This window comes from Rattus rattus, chromosome 5 (assembly GCF_011064425.1).
Source record: "Rattus rattus isolate New Zealand chromosome 5, Rrattus_CSIRO_v1, whole genome shotgun sequence".
Taxonomy (NCBI): Eukaryota; Metazoa; Chordata; class Mammalia; order Rodentia; family Muridae; genus Rattus; species Rattus rattus.
Window position 1 is genome coordinate 83,733,440 of NC_046158.1, and position 25,819 is coordinate 83,759,258.

The 25,819-nt window shown below is 38.0% G+C and overlaps 1 protein-coding gene across 1 annotated transcript in view; it reads right to left on the reverse strand.

Moving 5' to 3' along the window:
- Elp4 (elongator acetyltransferase complex subunit 4) overlaps window positions 1-25,819 on the reverse strand; it is a 195,591-nt gene that overhangs the window by 122,383 nt on the left and 47,389 nt on the right. Inside the window, exons 4-5 of the mRNA XM_032903846.1 lie at window positions 23,206-23,334; window positions 10,565-10,704 (exon numbers count right to left, since the gene is read on the reverse strand). Of these exons, the coding sequence (XP_032759737.1) occupies window positions 10,565-10,704; window positions 23,206-23,334 (269 nt within the window). The remainder of the gene's footprint in view (window positions 1-10,564; window positions 10,705-23,205; window positions 23,335-25,819) is intronic.

Sequence of the window (25,819 nt, forward strand, 5' to 3'; positions counted from 1 at the left end):
TATACCATAAACATGTGTATATCATAAACATTTTCTTCACTTATCTGTTGGTAATACAGGTTGATTCTGTATCCTTGCTGTAATGAAAAGGAATACAGCTATTCCTTTAATAGATGGAATTCACTTCCTTAGAACTTTATTAGATACAAGAGATGTACTTTGAGTTTTGTAATGAACTGACATACTGTTTTCAACATCTACCAACAGTGTACAAAGACTTCTCTTTCTCTACATTTTCCCCAAAACTCACCCTTTACCATGCTGGTAACAGTAATTATAACACTAGTAAGGCAACATCTCATAGGGGTTTTAATATATATTTCTCTAGTGAATAATGGAGTTTGAGGGTATTTTATTTCCTGCATAGATCTGTTGTCTACTTATTTATTTGTATGCCTTTTTTTTTTTTTTTTAGAATAACATCTACTCAGGTCCTTTGCCTGTTTTTAAATCAGCTTTCTTTGCCACTGAATCATTGTGGCCATACAAATTTGAGGTATTAAGCTCTCTTATATACTCTTCCTCCTTCGCTCCCTCCCTCTTTTCCTTGCCCTACTCTCATTTTTCCCTTTTTTCTTTACATTTTTTTCTTTATCTTATTCAGTATTTCATTTTGGAGAATGAAGGAGAAAGCATAAACTTAATACATCTTAATCACTTTCCTTATTTAACATCAACATAAAATAATTCGTTATCCAATACACTTAGGACTTTTTAAATAATAAGATAAATTTCTTGAATTACTTAGAAAACAAGGTTTTGCAAACATGAAACTTACAAATAAATGTTTGTGCATAGTAATAACTAATATTAACATCTGAATGAATAAGATAAAATCATTCAAAATGGGATTTGTGCTTTATTAAAATACTACGCAGTATTAGTTACCACACATTGTTGTTCAATATTTATAAAAACATATATAAATATTGATAAAAAATAAGTGTCTTCTATTTCCATGGGAAATTTTGGTTTTAATATTGATTCTTTGATGTTGAGAAATCTTATGCTCTCTCTGTGTGTGTGTGTGTGTGTGTGTGTGTGTGTGTGGGTGTGTGAGAGAGAGAGAGAGAGAATGTGCTTATGTATCTAGTGGTGAGAATTGAAAAGAAAAAAAATTCATCTACAAATGTGACCCTGGCTTTGTTATTTTTGTTTCCAAACAATCTGTTTGTCTATTTTTAAATCCATATGTATAGGGGTTATGTTCAAGTGGTTCAGATGTGTGTCACAATAAGTATGTGAAGCTCAGAGGACAACCTTATCCCTGACAATATCCCCAGCTCTTGTTTCCAAACATTTAGCAAAGTTTTGACTATTTCAAATATTTAAAGGCTGCTCATTTTGAATCATAACATATTATTTTGCTTTGCTCTTGTAACTTTCAAGAATATTTATATTAAAATGGATTACACTTTGTTCTATTTGCTTAAAGCTATTACAATATACAGAAATATAAAATATACAGCTATTTAGACTAATTTCTAAGATTTATTTTTATTTTACATTTGTAACTGTTTTGCCCACACATGAGCATTGGATTCCTTGGAATTGAAGTTATAAATGAGGTGCCATGTAGGTGTTGGCATCAAATTCTGTTCCTCTGGAAAAGCAACAAGTGCTCTTAGCCACTCAGCCATCTCTGCAGCTCTAGAACTAATTTTGAATCTAAAAATACCAAGTTCTTATCTTTAGTTTCACAAGGAAAAAAAAACTTGAGCAATGGAAGAAAGACAAGGTTTTGTCTTTAAAAAAGTATTTCTTTGGTCTGTAAAAAGATGAATTAGAAAAATAAGTTGTATATGGAGTCAAAATAAGTAGTTGATACATGATGAATTTACAGACAGAAGCCAAACTCTTGGTAGACTGTTTAAGAACTGTATCTGGTTTTATTCACACCAGCTACTGAAGTTCATGGGTCATGATAAACACCGAAGAGACTAGTGGCATAGCTTTTGATGCACGCAATGACCTTGTGAAGTAAGTTCAGGCATTACCCTTACTTTGTGGTGGGGAAAATTAAGACTCATTATAGGATACATGACTTTTCCAAGATTATATATCATTAAGTGATAGAAATGGCAGGGAAAATGAAAATATTTGCTGGGCATGGTGGTGCATGACTTTAACCCTAGCACTTGGGAGGCCGAGGCAGGCTGACCCCTGCTGAGTTTGAGGCCAGTCTTGTCTACACAGTGAATTTCAAGCTAGCCTGGGCTACAGAATGAGAGCATGTCTCAACACAAATAAACTAAAACAACAGCAAAAATTCCTTTGAAAATAGTCTAAAAGTGTAATCATCTGCTCATTCAATTTCACTATGTTAATTAAGGTCTCTGAATGAGGCACACACACGGTCTTTGGTTTACACACACTACCATGGCGATAGGAATTTTGAATATGGTTCCATTCACATTAAATAAAGCACTCCAGGGTGCAGTTATAAGAAGAGATCTTAGCTGCACCATGGTATCTTCACCAATGTGCCTGGGTTGAGCTTAACTTGGAGTGTGATAAGATAAGGGAAACTTTCATAATAAACAGTGTGGGCTTACAACTTCATAACTGAGCACCACTAGCTCTGCTCTACTGTGTCAACAATTCAGCTCAAAGCGTGACACAGACAACTTCTTTAAATTTTCTCCTATCTCTCTTGTCTACCAAGATTTAAAATTATATAGTTTGAGAGTGTTTTTTCTCTTTAAAGTAATCTGCTTGGATTTTAAATATAAGAAACCCTGGCTCTTACTGTCCTCCTCTTACTTTTTCTGTCCCTTCTCTCCCCATCTCCCCCCCCCCCACTTGATCCTGGCTGGCCTCCCCTCTCCTCCCCTTCTCCCTCTGTCCCCTGATTTTCTCTATCTCTACTTTTTCCTCAACTCCCCTCCCCATGCTCTAAATAAACTCTATTCCATATTAAAAAAAAAAATAAACTGTGGTCACTTAGATATGTGTTTCACAACCTGATAGAAATTATGAGGAAAAAAACACAAAAGCTTAGAAAATTATGAATTGCCATTCTCAAAAATTTATCATCTATAATTACAATTAATTAAAATAAAGATGAAGCACATTTTGACATTCTTTTGAAAGACAATGGGAAAATAAAATTTATCTTTGCAAAGTTCTATTTGCATGTATGTTATAAAGATTCCACTATGACTAGTAAGAAACACTTTTAAAAGGCAATAGCACAATACAAGTCTCAACTAATTGTGTAAAATACTTTGCTGAGCTAAAGCTCTATTAGCATATAATTTGCATGTGATTCCAGAGATTGTGAAGTCTTTTCACAAGTAATTTTCAAGTTAAAATTTTCATTAGGATTACCCTGAAGGCTGTCATTTAATAATTTTTCTTCTGTGATGCTCTCACTAACATTGAATTTGAGTGATCTATGGAAGCCCAACTAAGAAAAAGACAGAGACTAAGGATGCACTCAAGAGTGAGAAGGCGGTCCATGACCAGCAGAGACCTCTGGACTACAGCTGGGAAGATCTAAGACATGGAGATGTACAGACTCGCTCCATGGCATGGACATTGTTAAGTGAAGATGTGATCTTAATGAAAGACAGTGAGATTGACAGTACACTGCCTTCTGTCAGGAGCTGACATAGATAAATGCACGTCTCCTACAGGCTTCCCAGTTGTATGAGGTATCCCAGCCTGGGCTGTCACACACTGTCTAATCCTCTGCTCTTCAGTTTCTTGATCTTTTCCCTTATTCATCCTCCCTACGCTGTTCCCTTTCACCATCACACGCCCACACAGTGTCATTTTCACCTACCCTCTAAGATTTCAGGTTCTCTCCTTTCAATCCTCTTAGGCCACCATTGACTGTGGTCAGCTTTATCATATCGTGTTATACTTGGTAGCATCTTTTTAAAAAATTGTTTTATTTATTTTTACATTCCAGGGGTTGCCCCCTTCTAAGTCCCCCTTCATCCCATTCCCCCTCCCATTTGCTTCTGACAGGGTGCCTGCCACCCCACCCCCACATCTACCTTCCCTGGGGCCTCAAGTCTCTACAGGATTAGGCACATTCTCTCCAACTGAGACCAGACAAGGCAGTCCTCTGCTATGTATGTGTGGGGGTAAGAGGTGGGAAGTGGGGGGTCTCTCACCAGCCCATGTATGCTCTTTAGTTCCTGGCTTAGTCTCTAGGAGGACCCAGAGGTTAGTTGAGACAGCTGGTCTTCCTATGGGGTTGCCATCCCCTTCAGCTCCTTCAGTCCTCCCCTAACTCTTCCATAGGGGTCCCCAACATCAGTCCAATGGTTGGCTGTGAGTATCTGCATCTGTCTCAATCAGCTGCTGGTAGAGCCTCTCAGAGGAAAGGCATGCTTGACCCCTGTTGGTTAGCACAACTTAATTAGCTATCATGTTCCATGGTCACCCCTTATCTTCATTTAATCTATCCCTTTCTTTGTTATAGCAAAGTTTCTTAGCAAAACTATTCTTGTTAACCCAACTTTCTATGGATTCTCAATCTGTCCCAAATGCAGCTGAAAATGGGCAGAGAAAGGACCATTCACCAGACTAGTCTGACTTTAAATTTATAATTATAAATTCCAAGAGGGCATTAGGGTTGCTTGGCAAATCTCACTAAATAACCTCACTTGCCTAGATGGCAGTTTCACTTCTCCATTTTTATTCAAACTGAAAAAGCATCTCTTTTTTCATCATACTCATGTCCTGAAAACAGAAACAATCAAAAGATATACCTAGTACTGTATGTATCCAGAAGACAAGCTCATTACTGTATTTATATATTTGCCTGAAGTAGTTTGGACAGTCCCATCCTTCTAGATTAGTATTTTGACTTTAATATATATGAGGTGGGATTTTTAGGAGGAAACTAGATCATGAGATGAGGGCTGAAGCCTCATGACTGAGATGAGTAACCTTATAAAGGAGACCTAAAGGAGTCTGCGTGCTCCTTTCTGCCATGTGAACTGACTGAAATCCTGGCATCTGTCTATGAAGAAAGTCTTCACAAAACTCAATCTACCCAGAACCCGAGTTTGGACTTCCAGATTCTTAGCATGATGAGAAGTAGACCTCTTGGTTCGAGGTACCTGGTATGTAGTATTTTCGTTGTAAAAGACCCATAGGGAATACCATCTGCATCACATAAGTAGTCTTCAGCATGCTGCCACAGGAGTCATCTCCAGCCCTTTCGAGTTGTGCACACATCTTTTTCTCTCAGGCTCTACTCTAACAGGGCTCTCTTCGCCTGCATATCATTAACTTCCACTTCCTACCTGTCCTATGTCAATAAACGTAACATCTCTTCTCCCAATAAAGACACCTCTAATTTACCTCTTCTGCCAGATAGTGCTCTATTTGTCTCTGCATCAAAATCAATTGAATTTTCTTATATTTGATGTCCTTAGTAAATTTTTTCCTTACATTTGTACCTAAATCCAATAAGCTTCGACACCATCATCCAATTATGACTTCTTTTATTATGGTGGCTAATGACCTCAGTGGCTTCTTTTTTCTTTTTGTAGCAATTTTAAGATGTCATTCATTCATTCATTCATTCATTCATACATACATTCATACATACACACATTCATTCATTCATACATACATACACACATATCTTTGAGAACATGTTACTGTGATACATTCACAGAAATGGAATAGTAAAAAGACAGTAGATAGTCTAACTTTTGATATCTTTTCCTAAGAATGTTTCAATAACATTTAGGCTCACAATTAATATGGTGGCTATTTTTCCATATCGTAGGTAACACAGGATGTGAGCTCATGTATTTCTGAAGCAGCGAGGCTTTCTGACTGTGCTGGTATTGTCTGTTTTTGTTTTTATTATCTATGCATTTCAGCATATGTGAAAGCTTAGCTTAGACCCTTTCTTCAGTATTATGGAGAACTGGATGGTATCTTTTTTCCTTAGTATTATGGAGAACTGGACTGTATCTTTTTCCTCAGTATTGTGGAGAACTGGACTGTATCTTTTTTCCTCAGTATTATGGAGAACTGGACGGTATCTTTTTTCCTCAGTATTATGGAGAACTGGACGGTATCTTTTTTCCTCAGTATTGTGGAGAACTGGACGGTATCTTTTTCCTCAGTATTATGGAGAACTGGAAGGTATCTTTTTTCCTCAGTATTATGGAGAACTGGACTGTATCTTTTTCCTCAGTATTGTGGAGAACTGGACTGTATCTTTTTTCCTCAGTATTATGGAGAACTGGACGGTATCTTTTTTCCTCAGTATTGTGGAGAACTGGATGGTATCTTTTTTCCTCAGTATTATGGAGAACTGGACTGTATCTTTTTCCTCAGTATTATGGAGAACTGGACAGTATCTTTTTTCCTCAGTATTATGGAGAACTGGACGGTATCTTTTTTCCTCAGTATTATGGAGAACTGGACGGTATCTTTTTTCCTCAGTATTATGGAGAACTGGACGGTATCTTTTTTGCTCCCCAATGCTCCTATCTTTCCTCTTCTCATGTATCGACAGCAGTTGTTGACAACTCTTTTTCTTCAGCTCACTGTTCATAAACTACCACTTTGTTCATTCGTTTTCATTTTGTAAGCTTTTCTGCTCTTTTTTTTTTTTTTGACTCCACCTAACAAATCTTCAACCTTGCTTTCGAATACCTGGGAATCTTAGTGTAAGCATAAGAGAGACTCAGTACCTGGCAACACTCAGTACACAACAAAACAGCCAGTATTTTGACTCTCAAGTCTTTGGCCAATACATCTGTGAGAAAATAAACTTCTGATTTTTGTTTGTCAGATGGCCTCTGATATTTGTTATAGTAGCACAAATATATCACAGTTTTGGAGCAACTTTGGTCTGTTTTGGTGGGAAGGTATGGTGAAGTTCAGGGTGACAGGAATATGTGGCATAAGGTATACCATGGGACTAGCACCAGGGCCCTAACCTCTGAGGCTTGCTCCTAGTAACTTGATCACAGAAACAGAAACGCAATAAATTCAAGTGAGAGGAGCAGGTTAGATTGTGTGTTAGGCTTGTTGCTCAACTGTCTACTGCCTTAGCTGTGGAATGGCAGCATATTTTGGTTGGGAAAAAATCTACTTGTTGTGCTTGAATACACCTGTTGGCAAATGTTAACTCGAAACAATGCCCAATCAATTACAGAACTAGTCTAAAAACGAGTTTTTGTTATCCTTATCATATCACTTTGTGAAGCCATGAACTATCAAAGCTGTTGTTTTTGGTTTTAAGACAGTATCCTATTTCGTAGGCTAGCGGCGATCCTCCTCTTCCCACATGCCCAGTGTTGAGACTGCAGGGACTAGCTCTTGAAAGTGATCTTAACAATACTGTGATACCATGAAGCTAAGAAGGAGGAAATCAAAGTACGGGTGCTTCAGTCCTTCTCAGAAAGGGGAACAAGGATAATCACAGGAGAAAATATGGAGACGAAGTTTGGAGCAGAGACTGAAGGAAAGGCTATCTAGAGACTGCCCCACCTGGGGATCCAGCCCATATACATACAGCCACCAAACCTAGACAATATTGCTGACACCAAGAAGTGCATGCAGACAGGAGCCTGATATAGCTGTCTCCTGAGAGGCTCTGCCAGAGCATGTCAAATACAGAAGCTCGAAGCCAACCAGTGAACAGAGAATGGAGTCCCCATTGGAGGAATAAAAGGATTGAAGGAGCTGAAGGAGTTTGCAACCCCATAAGAACAACAATACCAACCAACCAGAGCTTCCAGGGACTAAACTACTACCCAAAGAGTACACATGGACAGACCCATGGCTCCATCTGCATATGTAGCAGAGGATGGCCTTGTTGAGTACCAATGGAAGGAGAAGCACTTGGTCCTGTCAAGGCTGGATGCCCAGTGTAGGGAATGTCAGGGAGGGAGGCAAAAGGGGGTGGGTAGGTGATGGGGGAATGCCCTCATAGAAGAAGGGGGAGTGGGAATAGGATAGGGGGCTTATGGACAGGAAACAGGTAAAGGGGATAACATTTGAAATGCAAATAAAAAATACCCAATATAAAACAACAATATTGTGATACATGTCAAGTTTTTATGCCTAGGCTCTAATTTGAAAATTTAGAGTGTAGGTATGAACATTTTCTATAGACAAACTTACTAGTAGTTTTGAATTATGGCAAATTTCAAATGACCTTCAGTTTTTCTTGCTATAAAAAATCTTTACATGTTATCAATAGTGCCTTTGAAATTATGAAGCGCTATACTGTATCTCACATATGGCAGTGAGCCACAGGTATACACCCTCTAGTGTTAATTATAGGAAAAGTATAGGTAACTATAAGGCTTGGCTTTATTGTTTAATAAATGAACCAGTAAAGTTCATGTCAGTGAAATGAGCATACACTTTTCATAAATTAAAATAAATCTCACATGGTAAAGTACTCATATTCAAAATTAATTTAATTACATGTTTAAAGTTTAATTACATTTAATTAAGCATTTAAGTTTAATATGAAATAAATGAATTATCAGTTAACTACTAGGAAATGAAATACTGCCTTGGTAATTAAAATCTATAAATTTTCCTATTCTGTGTAAAACTGCTAGCTTTCAAAAAACATTCTAGCAATTACACGTTTTAAAGACCATTTGACTACATCCTCACAGTTCATCAATGTATAGTTTTGGCCCCTCAGCTTGGGGAGCTGCACATTTCCTGCAACATGGAAGTTTTACAAACATGGTTTTGGGTGTTACCTTAGTGCAGTGGCTGCTGTGACCCTTTAATACAGCTCTTCATGCTGTGCTGACCTCAAACCATAGATTTATTTTCGCGGCTACTTCATGACTATCATTTTGGTACTGTTATGAGTCTTAATATAAATAGATGATATGCAGAATATTTGATATGAGACCTCTGTGAAAAGATCACTTGACCCACAAGGGGTTACGACCCACAGGGTGAGAACCACTACCTTAGTGACTTATAATTTGCAACAGTAAATTTGCCTGGCATCTCTGACCTCAAGTTCCCATAAACTGTGACACTGCTCAGCTCAGAGGGCTGTTGGTAGAACTGAATGACTAGGATATGGCCAAACACATGGACAGTCATCCTCCTGAAAGAAGCATTTAACTAAAGGTACTTTCCTCCCTTCACCTCAATGAATGAATAAAAACCTTATATTTTCTGTCATAAAAATATTCATTCCTTGAAATAAATATATGTTTTAAATTATAAAAGTAATTTTTATTAAATTATACTACTCTTAATACATGCTTTCTTTTATTCTGTAATGACAGGGATTGAATTTATGCTAGGCAAGCACTCTACAGCTGGGCTGTGGCCCCAGCTCATATTTCACATTTATATGGCTGAGAAGTCCATGAATGCAACAGTAGAGAATTATAGCCAATGCATAGTTCTGACTCAGAAGAAATACCTCTGAATGCAGGTATTATCACTTTTTGTGCACATGCGTGTGTGTGTGTGTGTGTGTGTGTGTGTGTGTGTGTAGTTCAATTGGGAGTCAGAGTTGGGAATTCTGACATAATGATTAAAAACGTAATGCCTAAGAATAACAAAAGTAATATGGGTAAATGCGTGGTAGTCCTTAAGTTCCCAATCTTAGCACGAGGGCATTAGCTTCACTGAATTCAAGGGAGGATCCCAAGAGCATAGCAGGATGAAGCCAGAATCAGAACAATGGTCTTATTTACTCTTTTGTCTGCAACAAAATGCTGAAAATAACAGACACCAAAGTCTTCGAAAGGAATGAAGCACAAAGGAGAGGATACGACTTGTTATTCCTGCTTCCCTTACTCAATCTACCCCGCTAGATCTACATATGTCAGTAACTTCTGGAAAGCATAGACATTTGCTAATACAGAATAAAGGAGGTACTAAGGGCACGACATGGAGTGGTGCACCAGACACACAGCTGTCAATCTTTAGCATAGTCACTAGAATAACAATAGGACACATGTGCCATTTTATGTCTCTAACCACAGACTGCGGAACTCATTAACAGTGAAAAAATCCTGAAAGAGATTTAAGGTAAATAGTGTTGACTAAATTCTTAGGTATTGTTTCTAGAACAGAGACTGAATGCATTTAAGTCATTTAATTTAATAAATTCTCATCAGTAAACTCTCTTAATAACTTACTTTGAAAATGATTTGATAGTGCTTAGGAAAATACAGGCTGTAGCTTACTGCTTCCTCCTGTTCAGGAGCTTAGTGCGGTAGGAACTGGAAGTAAGTTTTCTTAATAGTTTATATTACTTAATACCAAATCTCTAACTTGCAGAATTCTGCTCTAATAAGATTTTGGCACTATAAACATATTAGGTTGTTTTAATACTAAGGAACTCTTCAATGTAAAATTCTAACTCCAAACCATCTTTTTACTTAAAATTACCAACTTCTATTTATAGTATTACTACAAGTATGTCATAATACACAAAAATACTTCTATAATTTCTTATATACTTGTAGAAAACTAACATTATTGGGCTATACCTTGGTATATATATTCTTCGAAACTGAGGTAAAAATGCAATTCACTGATATCTGAAATCAGAGTTTGCTGTTGCGCGACACTGCCTTACCAGGGTTCTCCTTTAAGACCTGGAGGGGTGTGTTCTGGAAGGAAGAATCCATGCCAATTTGAACTCTCTAGTAGCTCCTGAGGAATCCTTTTTGATACATCATAATAGTGACCAAATCGTGAAGATGAGACTGGCCCAACCTGCTGAAAAATCATGTAGATTATTAAAGTAACATTATTTAACATTATAATATATTTGTCCTATGTTAAGCAAAGTAATGGCATATCTATGTACATTAGTACTAATGGTGAAAAGCTCTAAAGACCCATACAATAGTCTTTACTAGCCAAACTAAGTACAGTTAAGAATTAGCCTTTTAGCAGGACCCAGGGCTTCCCCTTCCACTGGTGCTCTTATTAGGATATTCATTGCTACCTATGAGGTCAGAGTCCAGGGTCAGTCCATGTATAGTCTTTAGGTAGTGGCTTAGTCCCTGGAAGCTCTGGTTGCTTGGCATTGTTGTACATATGGGGTCTTGAGCCCCTTCAAGCTCTTCTTTCTCTGATTCCTTCAACGGGGGTCCTATTCTCAGTTCAGTGGTTTGCTGCTGGCATTCGCCTCTGTATTTGCTGTGTTCTGGCTGTGTCTCTCAGGAGCGATCTACATCCAGCTCCTGTCGGTCTGCACTTCTTTGCTTCATCCATCTTGTATAATTGGGTGGCTGTATATATATGGGCCACATGTGGGGCAGGCTCTGAATGGGTGTTCCTTCTGTGTCTGTTTTAATCTTTGCCTCTCTATTCCCTGCCAAGGGTATTCTTGCTCCCCTTTTAAAGAAGGAGTGAAGCATTCACATTTTGATCATCCGTCTTGAGTTTCATGTGTTCTAGACTGAACCCCCAGTGAACTAGACTTTTGGGGGAGGGCGGCAATGGGGGAGGGTTGGGAGGGGAACACCCATAAGGAAGGGAGGGGAAGGGGATGTTTGCCCGAAACCGGAAAGGGAATAACACTAAATGTATATAAGAAATACTCAAGTTAATAAAAAAAAAAAAATTAGCCTTTTTACTTTCAAATTTCTCTGTTAATGATTCCTAAGTGTATAATAATTCAAATACCTCTTTCATTTTAAACTATTCTGTACATCTTTTTCTGTTAAAAATTTAATATACATAATTCTTAATTCATGGACAGTAGCTCGAATTTTAATGACAAATGAAATAAGGAGATGATAAGAACTAAATGAAGTTAAGCCAAGTTAATTCATTGGTTGGAAATCCCAAAAGAAATCAAGTATTTAAATGAGTTTAACTGAGCATCATATTAAAACTAAATGCTCACAGGATGTGTACACATATACAGTATTTCGTATAAATTTAAACGAAGCTGATTATGTAAAGTGTCCTGGAATTCCAACGGCATTAAGGCATGTGCAAGAAAGAGGATGCATGGATACTATGTGAGAAACTGGAAAGTTGGCGTATCCTTACTTCATGGGTTGACTGTCTTTATCAACATTCTCTCCAAGAAGCTATCTTTTTCTTAGAAAACAAATAACTCCTGACCCTGAATTTATTTACATATGCCAGTAGAAAGTCTATTAACTGAATTCTGAATGGAGTCTAGGCTGATTTTAATGAATGCATCCCTTGTGCCCCTACCCTTCCACATAAAATTAAACTAGTAACAAATTCTATCTGGCAACAGCTTCCGGTAGCTCTGCCGTGATCTTTACTGAGTGCTTTACCATTGCTGAGTGCTAAGAAACTGGCCAACTCGGGGATGTTCAACACCACGAGAGTCTTAGCAGAAACATGAGAACTCACAGTAGGCTCTTATCTTACAGAGTGACAATTTTTTAATTTAGTTAAACATACGTTTTTGACACTAGCTATTTGCATTTAAGATTTCAGTGATTCATATTCCTAAATTAAATGCCTATAAACACCAAATTATACAGTCACATGAAATAAAACATCCTGAAGTCTAATAGAAGCATTTTTTTTCTAGATTGAGTCTGTGGGTGTGACATTTATTTTCTAAATAAGATGAATGTGCATCTCTCCATAAGGTACTATTTATTTTCATTAATGAAAGACATCTATTAGTTGGCTTCAATCTAATCTTTTCAATGCAATAATAATATGTGCGGAATTATGGTTCCTAAGGCATAAATTCTCCATTTATTATGGAAAGTATTGACAAATAAATTACATGACATCAAAATAAGTTTCTTAAAAATACGGTGTAAAGGTTTTTAAATGTAAAGTTATTAGTCTAAAGCAATTTAAACAAGGTCTGTTCTTTGGCCTATAATTGATTCTTTATCCGGATTATAGTTCAGAATGTTTTTACTGCAATCTCTGCGAGAGCTCATCTTTTTATTGTGTAAGTCCAAGCCCTCTTAATGTTTCAGAAAGGCCTTGACTAACTGAACTTTGATCTGATGTCTTCATTGAGAAAAACACCAGGTTGCCCATTTCAGATGCAAATCCCCCTAAGGCCCAATAGAATTTAGCAAAGACAGCAAAAAAGAAGAAACCAGAAGTTTCCAGGATCCTCTTTGAGAATCCTGGGGCACACTGGTGTCCTTAATCCATGCTACTGCATGGATTAAGGTAGGTGATAACCTTTCCTGATTCAAAAGAATAAGCTGAGTGCCTACAAACTGGGTGGAGACTAGGATTTGGCTATAATAAAACACCATGCAATAAAAGCTTGGTCTATGTCAGAAGCCTCTGAAAGGCCTCAATGTACCACATTCCCAGGCCTGGTAGGGAAGCTTGCAAAAGCCTACCTGAATCAAATAAGCATGAATAATCTATTTTAGCAGACTGACCATGGGGAGAGAGAAAGAAAGAGAGACTTTTCACTTCTTTTAAGTTTGAGTTAATAAATTTATTAGTGGATTGAAGGTTCTTGAAGTCCCATGCACTCAGAGAAATACTCCAAATTACCAAAAAGCAAGGTATGCTTTTTAAGTTGCCGTCACTATTAATGTTTTTAATTATAATATTAGTGTGACAGAAGGCCCAGATTTTGGATGAATCAAGGTAGAAAATTGATTTCATGCTGTGACAGTTTACATACAGAACACAAACAATTCATTAAACTGTACAAATAAAACTAGAGACTTTTCTTGCTATAATTGTTATCAAATTATTTAGATGTTAAGATCAGATATGACAGTATAACTATTGATAAGGTGGACACAAAGTTTCCATTACTGATAAAAAAGACTTCAAACTTTTCAATAAAAGGAAAAGAAAACAAATGTATTCTTATAGGATAAAGAGTTTTGCAAATTTTTCTATCCAAAACCCATAGGATTAGCATACAGTCAGATTTCTGAAATACTGAAATCTTTTGAGACCTAGCAATTTCCTCTGAAAATGAAAATTAAATGCTGTTACTGTAACAGTGTTTATCTATAATTTACTGTCATAAAAATTAAATTGTATTTTTATATTAACCTATCATGAAAAAGCAGCTCATTTATTTCACATGCTAAGAACATGTTGCTTTGATTTTACACTCGACACCTTTTATTGCCCTTTCATAAACTTCCTTCAACTTTACATCTGTGGAATAGAAAGAAGTTTTAGAATAGAAAGAAAAAAGAAGTAAGTTTTTACTGTGATAAAAAATGAAATCTGATGGAAGTCGAGAGAAAACAGAACACCCCCTTCCCCCCTCTGCCAGTACAGAGTGTCAGAGCACAAGCAACCAACTGCAGCACAGCGGAAGCAACTGCACCACAAACATCTCCACAAGGGATGTGGCTACTGTCCGTGAGTCTTGTTTCTGAGTGTCTGTATAACAGACAGCAAGGATCCAATCACAAGCTAAACCACACAGAGCCTCTGCTCATTCACTAGAACTGGGCTAACGATGATTTTATTATGCTCTCAAAATAATCTACATAGAATTGGCGATTAGTGTTTTATGAATTTGAATATAATATAGATATCATTATTCCTAAGTTATTCATTTGAGAATCAGGAAATTTATTATTTTTTTTGTTTTGTTTTCTTTTGGTTTGTGTCTATCATTGTCTTTTATAATTACATTGCCTTGCTGAAAAGAATTTGTTGCACACTGACATTCACATCTAACAGAAGTGTTGTGGCTAAAGTACTAATTTTAACAAGAATCTGATATGCTGCTGTGAATTGCTGGGGACTAGTACCAGAGTCCTCTAATTCTGAAGTGAAATCCAGAAGCCACTGCAGGCTGGCAATCTGAAGGGCGAAGGGTGAGCATGTGCTGACTAGCATGGAGAGCACAAGCCCAGCATGACAGAGACTCTGACTCATTAGAGACGGGAAGGACTCTACATATTTAAACTTCGCCTACACGCTCTTGGGCTTGAGTGAAGTGCTTATGCCTTACTGAGCACCCAGCTCCTACACTCACATTCTTCACTGTTCACATTCCCTGAGTAGATCAGCACTAGAGTGTGAGGCTTGGTAAGAACTTATATTAAAGGGCATCTCTGATAACTGATATGACTTACTTTGGACGACCTTTACTTCCTTACTCTTAAATTATAATAATGAAACTCCATTTTGTTCAAAGAAATGTAGAAAGTTCAATGTTTTTGTTTGTTTTATTTTCAAACAGGGAATTGCAAAGTAATGCCTAGACTTATAAAAACAATAAAGACATGTGCTGGCTAAAGACTACTGGGTAAGTTAATCGTCGAACATAAAATTACTGTGATTGCCAAAGAAATGCAAAGAAACCAGACATGATTGTTATTTCTAAAACTGAAAGTATATACTTGTAAATAGAAGTAAATAAATTTAAGCATTAATAAAAAATTAAAACAAAGTGGTTACTTATTGTAGTATCAATGATTGCAATTTAAGTTAGCATTTAATTTCCTCACTAATTAATTTTATGAAACATACCACATGCCAATAAAATGAAAATTCTTTCTCTTCCTGAGCTCACATACTAAAATAGACACAAGATAAGCAATGAAATGGAAAAGTGATTTCCTACTTTAAATCATGTCTTCAAGAAAAGAAAGTAGTAAAAGAAGTAATATTTCATGCAGAGTGAAACAGGAAGTCACTGTAGGTAATACAGTATTTCAGCAAACCCTTGGGAAAATTAGTAGAGTGAATAAATGGAGGCCCCATGTCGGACGGTGGTTTTGCCTTTGGGAGATCTTGAAGTACAAGTTAGGATCAGAGGGGCTGAGAAGATGGCTCAGTAATGCTACACAAGCATGAGAATCTGAATAAAGATTCTTGATATGCATCTAAACACCTAGAAATGGCAGCATGCATCTGTAACCCTGTCCTGCAGGGCAGAGACTGCCATATCAATGATGCTTACTGGCCAGCCAGCCAGTCAGTGAGTTCCAGTTCAGTAAGAGACACTGTCTCAAAAATTAAAGTGGAAACAACTGAAGCAGAACATCTGGTGTTGGGCTGGATGCTCAGTGATAGATGTTTGCCTAGCAAGCATGAGGCCTTAAATACAATTCTCAGCTCGGCAAACAACAACAACAACAACAGTAACAACATCAACCACAATGGTAACAACAACAGATGCTTGACATCAACCCAGGCCTCCACATGTACACAAATATAAAAGCCAGGGTCAGAAGAATAAATTCTATCCTGAACAGAAGAGTCAAAGAACATTATAACTGCATAAAAGGACTATGAAGTCAAATAAGAAGTGGAGGAAACATAGGCACAAGCATGATGAAATCAACAAAACTTGCAGGGTGCTGGTAGCACACGCCTTTAATCCTAACACTTGGGAGGCAGAGGCAGGTGAATCTCTGTGAATTCGAGGCCATCCTGGTCTTACAGAATGAATTCCTGAATAGCCAGAGGTACATGGAGTAACCCTGCCTTGAAAAATAAAACAAACCAAACAAAAAAAGAGATTAGCAAAATTCTCTCAGAGAAGAAACCTATAAAGGAAGCAGCCATGGGCATCCAGCTACACCTACCGGATATGGGGAAAGTGGTAGCTGACAAGAAAGGGCTGTCCTTCCTCCTACCAGAGTGCTGAAAGAAACTGGTAGCCAGAGAAAGGTGAGTGGCAGGTAAGTGACCACCAGCTATGACACCTGAGCAGATACAGGTAGGATGGTACTAGCCACAGACACTAGTGGAAGTGCTGTGGATCCCAATGCAGAGAATCTGCACAATTACCCTGGCATGAAGTGGAACTGAGGAAGAAGGCATGGAAGACAGCACCTCTACCACGACACCACGAAGCACAGAAATAAGACACACCCAGCAGGGTAGGAAGAGGCGCTTTCTCAGGCAAGGACTGTGCGTAGCATTTGGAAGGGAACTAGGATCCAGTTAAGAAGAGAACACTCAGCCATGAACATAAACACACACACACACACACACACACACACACACACACACAGAGAAGCATCTTTCACAGCCCATCAAAGCTCAGGCACAGAAAACTGCTCCACAGCATAACAGATGAGGCTCCAACAGGCTGGCATGGGTCCCAGACTGAGGAATGGATACAGAAACCTGAGCGTGACTCTGAAGACCCTCTGAGGAGTGAATGCACACTAAGGTGCCTAGTTTCCATTCTTGAGACTATATGCCTTCTCTCCACCTTGTAAAGGTAACTATGAAACAAATGTTAGTGTTGAGGAAACCATTTGTGTGTGTGTGTGTGTGTGTGTGTGTGTGTGTCTAGAAGAAATATTGACAGACACTATATTTTCTATTTATTTAATTTTCAAAAAATTGTATTTCAATTTTCAGTCATTTGGTTTTAGCTTGGATCTTGACTAACAAGCATTTGTAACTACACGGTGTGTACACCTGGTCTATAATTTATACTTCTTTTCTTAATTCGTATTTGCTCTTCTTTCTTCCTTTCCATCTCATTTCACTTCTTAATACCCTCAAATCTAATGACCTATTTTAAACCTATTATAAACTATGCTTTCCCCATGCCACCTACAGTGTCTCTGTCTGAACCTTAGCAGGGACATAACTGAAGTACCTAGTAGAGAATATAGACTAATATCTAATAATTCTTGGTTACTATATCAGCTTTTGTCCTAATGAGTGGCCAGGACATAAACCAAGCAAAGATCAATGCACCAAGAAGATTCACATAAAACAGAGAAAACTTGGAGGACACAGTCTTTCCAAGAAGAGAAAAACACACCGAGAAACACACATGGTGAGAAACAGTCAATAAACATCTACAAGCTCCCATTTCCCCAGCATAGGAAGTAAAGACATGAGATGGCTCAAGTATCAGAAACGGATTTCAGGATTGCACTTTCAGAAAGAGTCAAAGGATCACAGAGGACTCAAATGGACATATGAATAAAGTGGAGAAGGGAAATGAGTCGAGAATTGGGCAACAGTACAGTAGATGAAAAGGTCAGCAATAGCGAAGAAAAATTTAAATAAAAAACAGAAAAACATTAGAAAGAAAATGTAGACTCTGAAATCAACCAAACGGAAATGCTGGAAATACATGGTTAAAAAACAACTTAAAAACGCAGCGGAAAGCAAACATATCAAGTAACACAGTATCTCTCCCCAGCAATCCTAAAATGTCAAGAAAGCATGGACTGCTACGTTTCAAGTCTTGGAAATAAATAACAAACAAGACTTTTCCATCCAACAAGGCTATGTCTAAGAGTTGACCTGGGAATCTCAAGATAAGCACAAAGGAAGGCGGTTACGATCACTCAGTCACAGTACAGATGGAACTTAGAGGCAGTCTGTGCGGGAGGAAGGGAGAGAGTCTAATTATGAGATCACGGGAAAGATTAAAAACATTCAGAAAAATTTAGAAGAGAAAAATGAACAAAAGAGAAGTAGGAAAGAATCAATAATGTCCAATACCAAAAATAAAAGAAAGTAAAAATGGAAAAGCACACTGTGGTAGTTTGAGTGAGAAATGGCTCCACAGACTCACATAGTAAAATTAGCAAAACTTGAATCCTAATAGGAATGATGGCGCGCGTGCGCGCGCACACACACACACACACACACACACACACACACACACAGAGGATAAAAAGCAAATAATTCAACTAACCAGAAAAAAAACCCAAAAAATTGTAAGACTTATAAAGCCAGTCTCAATAATATTCACTTTTAAAACACCTCTAATAATTGGAAATCTAACTGTATTAAAAAAACAAGATCAAATGCTCACTTCTGCTAAGAAACATATTTCACTGGAAAGAACTATAGAATAAAAATTTGGAATCAATGAATCCAATGACATAACCTGAAAGCATGCTGGGAAGTGGTTCTACTATGTGATAAAGTAGAGTTCAAACCCAAATTAGTGAGATGCTGATGACGGCCATATTGGTGCTGTGGAGATGGCTCAGCAGTGAAGAGCACTGGCTGCTTTTCCAGAGGGTCCAGGCTCAGCTCACAGCAACTACATGGCAGCTCAAAACCTTCTGCAACTCCAGTGCAAGAGGATTTCAGAGCCCCCTTTTATCCTTGGTGGCACTAGCAATGCATGTGACATACAGACATACATAGAGGCAAAACACCCATTCACATATAAATTACAACAAAACCTTTAAAGGCCACATTAATACAAAAGAACAATTCATCAGGAAGATACAATTGTAAATACATATGCAGCATATACTGCATCTCTAAATTTCATAAAACAAATATTAATTGGTATAGATGATGAAATAGATCCAACAGAACATCAGTTATGGCTTTAGTACTCCCACTTTCTGAGAGATCATATCTTCAACCATAAACAGGAAGCAGAGAAAGCACGTTAGAGGAGGACAAGGCCGTAAACTTGCAAAAATCCATTCTACATGATGCACTTCTTTCATGAAGACTGCATCTCCTGGAGGTCCCATCACCTTCCCAAACAGTGCCAGCAGCAGACCACTGAGTGTAAATACGTGAACCTGTGAGAGGCATTTCAAATTCCAGCTACAACAGTTTGCTTCCATTTCTAAGATTGATTCAATTGGCCTCTGGTTTCTTCAATACCAATTGTTCACTAAAGAGTTTATTATTTGTCTTTAAAAGCATATGTAGTTTCTGTTCTTTCTGTTTTGTTTTGTTTTTCTACTATGCTGTGGTAAGATAAATAGAATTAATCCAGTTCTTTTCCATTTGTTAGGATTTGCCTCCTTTGGGGTTCTTTTGATCTACTAATCAAAATGTCCTAGTATCCCTTTCTTTAGGACATACATAACTACAGAAAGGGGAAATAAAAGGATCACAGAGTGGAGGCAGTTCAGAAAAGGAGAGCAGAGTCTAAGTGATTTGAGGAGAAAGGGAAAAGCCTGGGCTCTGGGGATTTTAATCAGGAGGGGAGAATGCTATCAATACAGAAGGAGGGGATGGAGGAGGGGAAATAACAATACTCATGCATGACCAAGTCATGAGGAATCAGCATTATCCATTTACCTAAAATTAATATATACATACAATTCTATGTGCATACACATACATTTATAGTTTAAATAAAATTTTCCAATCCCAGCTGGCTGACGATGCTCCTCCCAAGAGCAAACCAGCAAACACAAATTCCAGTTCTAGGGATTCTTGGTCAGCGGCATCTAAGAGACTCCCCAAACATCACAGGTGGTTGTTGGAGCCTTTGGTTGCCTTCCAAAGGTTGTAGATAACTCCCGACTGCTGAAGACAGCATGATGTTTTCTACACAGGTCCTGGAGGATCCATACTGGATATGATTTGAAAGTCGCCTCCCTGAGGACTAGGTCTCATAGTACCACAAGTTAGAATGCAAGCTCTAAGGAAGTGAAGCAACCAACAGTCCTACCCAGCTACGATGCTAGAGAATCATAATAATGACCAGGACGGCAAAATATACCTAAGGTACAACAGAGCACACAGCCAGCAGCTCTCTAATGGGCTTGAGGCCAACTAACAAGAGTGAAATCCTGCTTGGTACTGGAAACCTAGTCAGGTACTGCAGGCAGGGAAGAATCTGCAACAGAATCAACTGAACAAGTGCAATTCTTAACTTCTTTCTAAATCTATTTTCATGTCTACAAACAAGCACAGCTCTTATCACTTATCAAGGGAACTTCTCTCTGCAACAGAGACCATTAAAAACGTATCTAGAAATAAGATTATATATAATTAAAAAGTTTCTATACAGAAAAGGAAACAGCAGTAAAGATACTGCCCACTTTAATGGATAACAGTTTTTGCCCACTATGTATCTGAAAAGGCATTAATATTCAGAATCTATAAAGAACTCCAAAAGTTAAAACACAGCAAGCAAACAAGAATCAAACCCCAGAAACCCCAAATCAATAAGTGACCTAATAAACTTAATAGACAAAGACTCTTTAGAGTGGAGGTTCAAGTGTTAGCCTACATTTCCCCTAGGTTTCAATCTGTCAGCCATCGCATTTCCTAGACAGAAGGGCTGCCCTTGCCCTAGCTGCTCAATCACAGCTACACTAGGCTACAGATGTGACAGCCTTCTGAATATAACCAGTTCTCCTTTATTAGTTTTTAATAGAAATAAGTTTACACTTCAGATATACTATCATATATATTATTTGTTGTTTGCTAATAGATATTTAGGTTATTTTCAACCTTTCACTATTTAAATTGTATAAACAGCTCTTACATATTTTAAAGCTGAGTAAATATATCCATAAAGTAAATTCTGAAGGATATTAAAAAATTATCCTCTACAGAAGCTATATTTAAATTTTCTTTTTAAAATTCTGTGTCTGTGGGTACAGTGTGCTTGGGTACACATGTGCCAAAACACATGTGTGGATCTAGGGGTAAAGTTTGTGAAGTGGGTTCTCTCCTTTTACCTATATGTGAGTTCTGGGTATGCAGGCACAGGTTGTCAGGCCCACAGCAAGTGCTGTTACCTGATGGCCCAGCTTGCCACCTTTCTACCACGTGTGCTTTTACCACAAGGGATGAGAGCACACTTTCCCTCTACTGTTAATAAAGTGTCCTGACAGACATTTTAGAACAACATGACACATGACACTTATCACTGAACAGTGAGTGACAGGACAGTATTGGAGTTCTAAACTACATTTCTCTTACTGTAACTAAAACTAGACATCCGTTTTGTATGTTGAAGAGTCACAAAAATTTTCTTTTCATATTTTGATGACATCAATTTAGTTTCTTATTAATTTTATAAAGTTAACATATAAAAGAATTAGTCCTAATTTTATATATGAGTACAAATACTCTTTAATTTGTAGTTTGTTCTTAATTGCCTAAATTAAAGTTTTAAATCATGCTATTCAAATAAAATATATGTGTAAAAGAACAATCTGCTGTTACTTAACATGCATGTTTTGGTACACAGCTAATGCATCATTACTTGATGTTTGCTGACTGAATGAATCAATACATTTATTATTAACTATTAATAACTACATTGATTATTATTTACTACGTATCTATTAATATAGGTGATGAGCATACGCAAGAAAATAAAAGCAGCTCTCTATCTTCACGAAGAGTCTCATGTGATGGAGGAGGCACCCAACAGTCAATCATAAGATACTGTGAACGTATGAAGTAGGAGGCACTGGATTACTTTTCTCATTGCTGTGACCAGCTGTCTGACAAGAAATAAAATAAGGGACAAAAGTTTTGGTATAGCTCAAAGTTTTTTCAAACAGTCTATGGTAGGGAAGGGATGGCAGCTAGTCACATTTACTTCCATTGTCAGAAAGGAGTAAGAAGAATGCCCATGTTCTCTATATGTGCTTTCTCTTTTTTGTAAGTTATAAGCCCCCAGCCTATGGAATGATACAGCCATATGCAGATAGTTTTTCTCTCCTCAGTTAAATCCCTTGAGTCCTTAGTGTGTCTCCTAGGTGATTTCTAGAGCCAGTCACATTGACACTGAAAGTAACCACTATAAATCCATCTGTATTGGCTAGTTTTATATCAATGTGATACAAGCTAGAATTAACCGAGAGGAGGACGCTCAATTGAGTAAATGCCTCCATAAGACCCAGCTGTAGAGCATTTTCTCAATCAGTGATTGACATGGGAGAGCCTGGCCCATTGTGGGAGCTGTCACCTCTGGGCTGTTAGTCCTGGGCTCTATAAGAAAGCAGGCTGAGGAAGCCATGGGAGCAAGTCAGTAAGCAGCACCTCTACATGGCCTCAGCATCAGTTTCTGCCTCTCAGGTCCTGCCCTGCTTTAGTTCCTTCCTTTAACGCTTTGATAATGAACTAGTATATAGAACTGTGAGTGAAATAAACCCTTTCCTTCTCAAGTTGCTTGGATCATGGTGTTTCATCACAGCAATATTAACTCTGACTAAGACACCATCTCTTACCAGCATAACATGCAAGCACGTCATTTCAAACTATAATATTCCACCTGTGACTCTACAGTCTCATGTGCAGTCTCGTAATACAAAATACATTTAGCCCATCTCTAAGAAAATGAAGTATTAATATTACTCAGAACTCAAATGCCCGAAAGTCTCCTCTAAAAGTCTAGGGCAAGTTTTTCAGAATTATTCCAAGGGCTTGTTACACAGACATGCTTGGCTACATAGCAAGTTCAAGTATGCCCTGGATTTCATAGGATACCTCTCAGGACGAAAGACAGGAGACCATGTCTGCATTACTCTGTGCTTGCTGAGTCGGTAAACTTCACATTTGGTGAAAGAAGTGCATTTGTAAATTCTAGAGGGAGTTTGCATGCTGACTTGCCTCCATCTTGGGTTGTAGCTGGTACCGCCAGGCTATCTTCATGTTAGCATCAGCTTCTGGGGGTTTAGCGCTGTGTACATCTTCAAGCTCCTTTTTACCATTGTCATCAAGTAGTGGTGCAGGGAGTTCCTATAAACAGAATGACACATGACATGGCCATCAATGATAGAATTTTCCAATGCATTTTAGACATGGGTACCTTATAAAATTAACTTAAGCACACACAAAATAATTTAGACTTTTCTTTTTTCTCTCCCTCCTTCTGTCCTTTCTGACAGGTGTACTATGTAGTCCAGGACATACTTGAACGTGCTATATAACCAAGGATAACTAGGAAATTATCATCTTCCTGCTTCAATGCCCTAAGTACTAGTATGAGTGATGGGTACCATCATGCCCAGGATTGTGGGGCTAAGGACTGAAGCTAGGGTTCTGTGTGTGCTGCAAAGCATTCTACCAACTGAGCTATAACCTCAGCCTTAATATAGATAATTCTAAACCAGAAAAGGGTATCCTCTCAGAAATAAAGTTTAATTTTTCCCATGAACTAGGATTCATAAAAATCTGACTTTCTATATTCATAAAAATCAGCTGCTACTATTATAGCAAGAAGATATATATATATATATACATATATATATATATATATATATGCAAAGTCTGAATCAGCACTTCATATTACATGTAATATGCTATGTTTGCCATGAGGTAAAATAAAGCATTGCACAATCTGTTCACTAGTTTATAATTCTAGAATTCAAAAACTCATTCACCAAAATAACAGATGAAGTAACAGTAAAGAATAAATACATTTTTTCCCCAGATGGAACTGTTGGACTTTGTGCCTGCAAAGACTTTACTTTTTTTTTTTTAAACTGGATATTTTTTTAATTTACATTTCAAATGTTATTCCCTTTCCCGGTTTCCTGGACATAAACCCCCCTATCCCCTCTCCCTCCCCTTCTTCTATAAGGGTGCTCCCCTCCCCATCCACCCCTCCTGCCTACCCACCCCAACATTCCCCTACACTGGGGGTCCAACCTTGGTGACCAAGGGCATCTCCTTCCATTGATGCCTAACAAGGTCATGCTCTGCTACATATGCAGTTGGAGCCCAGGGCCAGTCCATGTAGTCGTTGGGTAGTGGTTTAGTCCCTGGGAACTCTGGTTGGTTGTTATTGTGATTCTTAATGGGGTTGCAAGCCCCTTCAGCTCCTTCAATCCTTTTTCTAATTCTTCCAACGGGGTCTGGTCTTCAGTTCAGTGGTTTGCTGCTAGCATTCGCCTCTGTATTTGACATGCTCTGGCTGTGTCTCTCAGGAGACGCATCCTGTCAGCCTGCACTTCTTTGCTTCATCCATCTTATCTAGTTTGGTGACTGTATATGTATGGGCCACATGTGGGGCAGGCTCTGAATGGGCGTTCCTTCAGTCTTTGCTCCAAACTTTGCCTCCATATCCCCTTCTATGAATATTTTTGTTCCCCCTTTTAAGAAGGAGTGAAGCATCTGCATTTTGGTCATCCTTTTTCTTGAGCTTCATGTGGTCTGTGGGTTGTATCTTGGGTAATTTGAACTTTTGGGCTAATATCCACTGATCAGTGAGTGCATACCATGTGTGTTTTTCTGTGATTGGGTTACCTCACTCAGGAAGATATTTTCTAGTTCAATTCATTTGCAAATGAATTGCATGAAGTCATTGTTTATGATAGCTGAGTAGTACTCCATTGTGTAGATGTATCACATTTCTCTATCCATTCCTCTGTTGAAGGGCATCTGGGTTCTTTCCAACTTCTGGCTATTATAAACAAGGCTACTATAAACATAGTGGAGCATGTATCTTTGTTATATGTTGGAGCATCTTTTGGGTATATGCCCAGGAGAGGTATAGCTGAGTCCTCAGGTAGTTCAATATCCAATTTTCTGAGGAACCTCCAGACTGATTTCCAGAGTGGTTATACCAGTCTGCAATCCTACCAACAATGGAGGAGTGTTCCTCTTTCTTCACATCCTCTCCAGTATCTGTTGTCATCTGAGTTTTTTATCTTAGCCAACCTGACTGGTGTGAAGTGAAATCTCAGGGTTGTTTTGATTTGCATTTCCCTGATGACTAAGGATGTTGAGTACTTCTTTAGGTGCTCCTCAGACATTTGATATTCCTCAGCTAAGAATGTTTTGTTTAGCTCTGAACCCCATTTTTTAATAGGGTTATTTGGTTTTCTGAAGTCTAACTTCTTGAGTTCTTTGTATATTTTAGATATTAGCCCTCTATCAGATGTAGGATTGGTAAAGATCTTTTCCCAATCTGTTGGTTGCCGTTTTGTCCTAACAACAGTGTCCTTTACCTTTCAGAAGCTTTGCAATTTCATGAGGTCCCATTTGTCAATTCTTGACCTTAGAGCATAAGCCATTGGTGTTTTGTTCAGGAAATTTTCCCCAGTGTCCATGTGTTCGAGACTCTTCCCTACTTTTTCTTTTATTAGTTTGAGTGTATCTGGTTGGATGTGGAGGTTCTTGATCCACTTGCACTTAAGCTTTGTACAGGGCAGTAAGAATGGACTGATTTGCATTCTTCTACATGTTGCCCTCCAGTTGAACGAGCATCATTTGCTGAAAA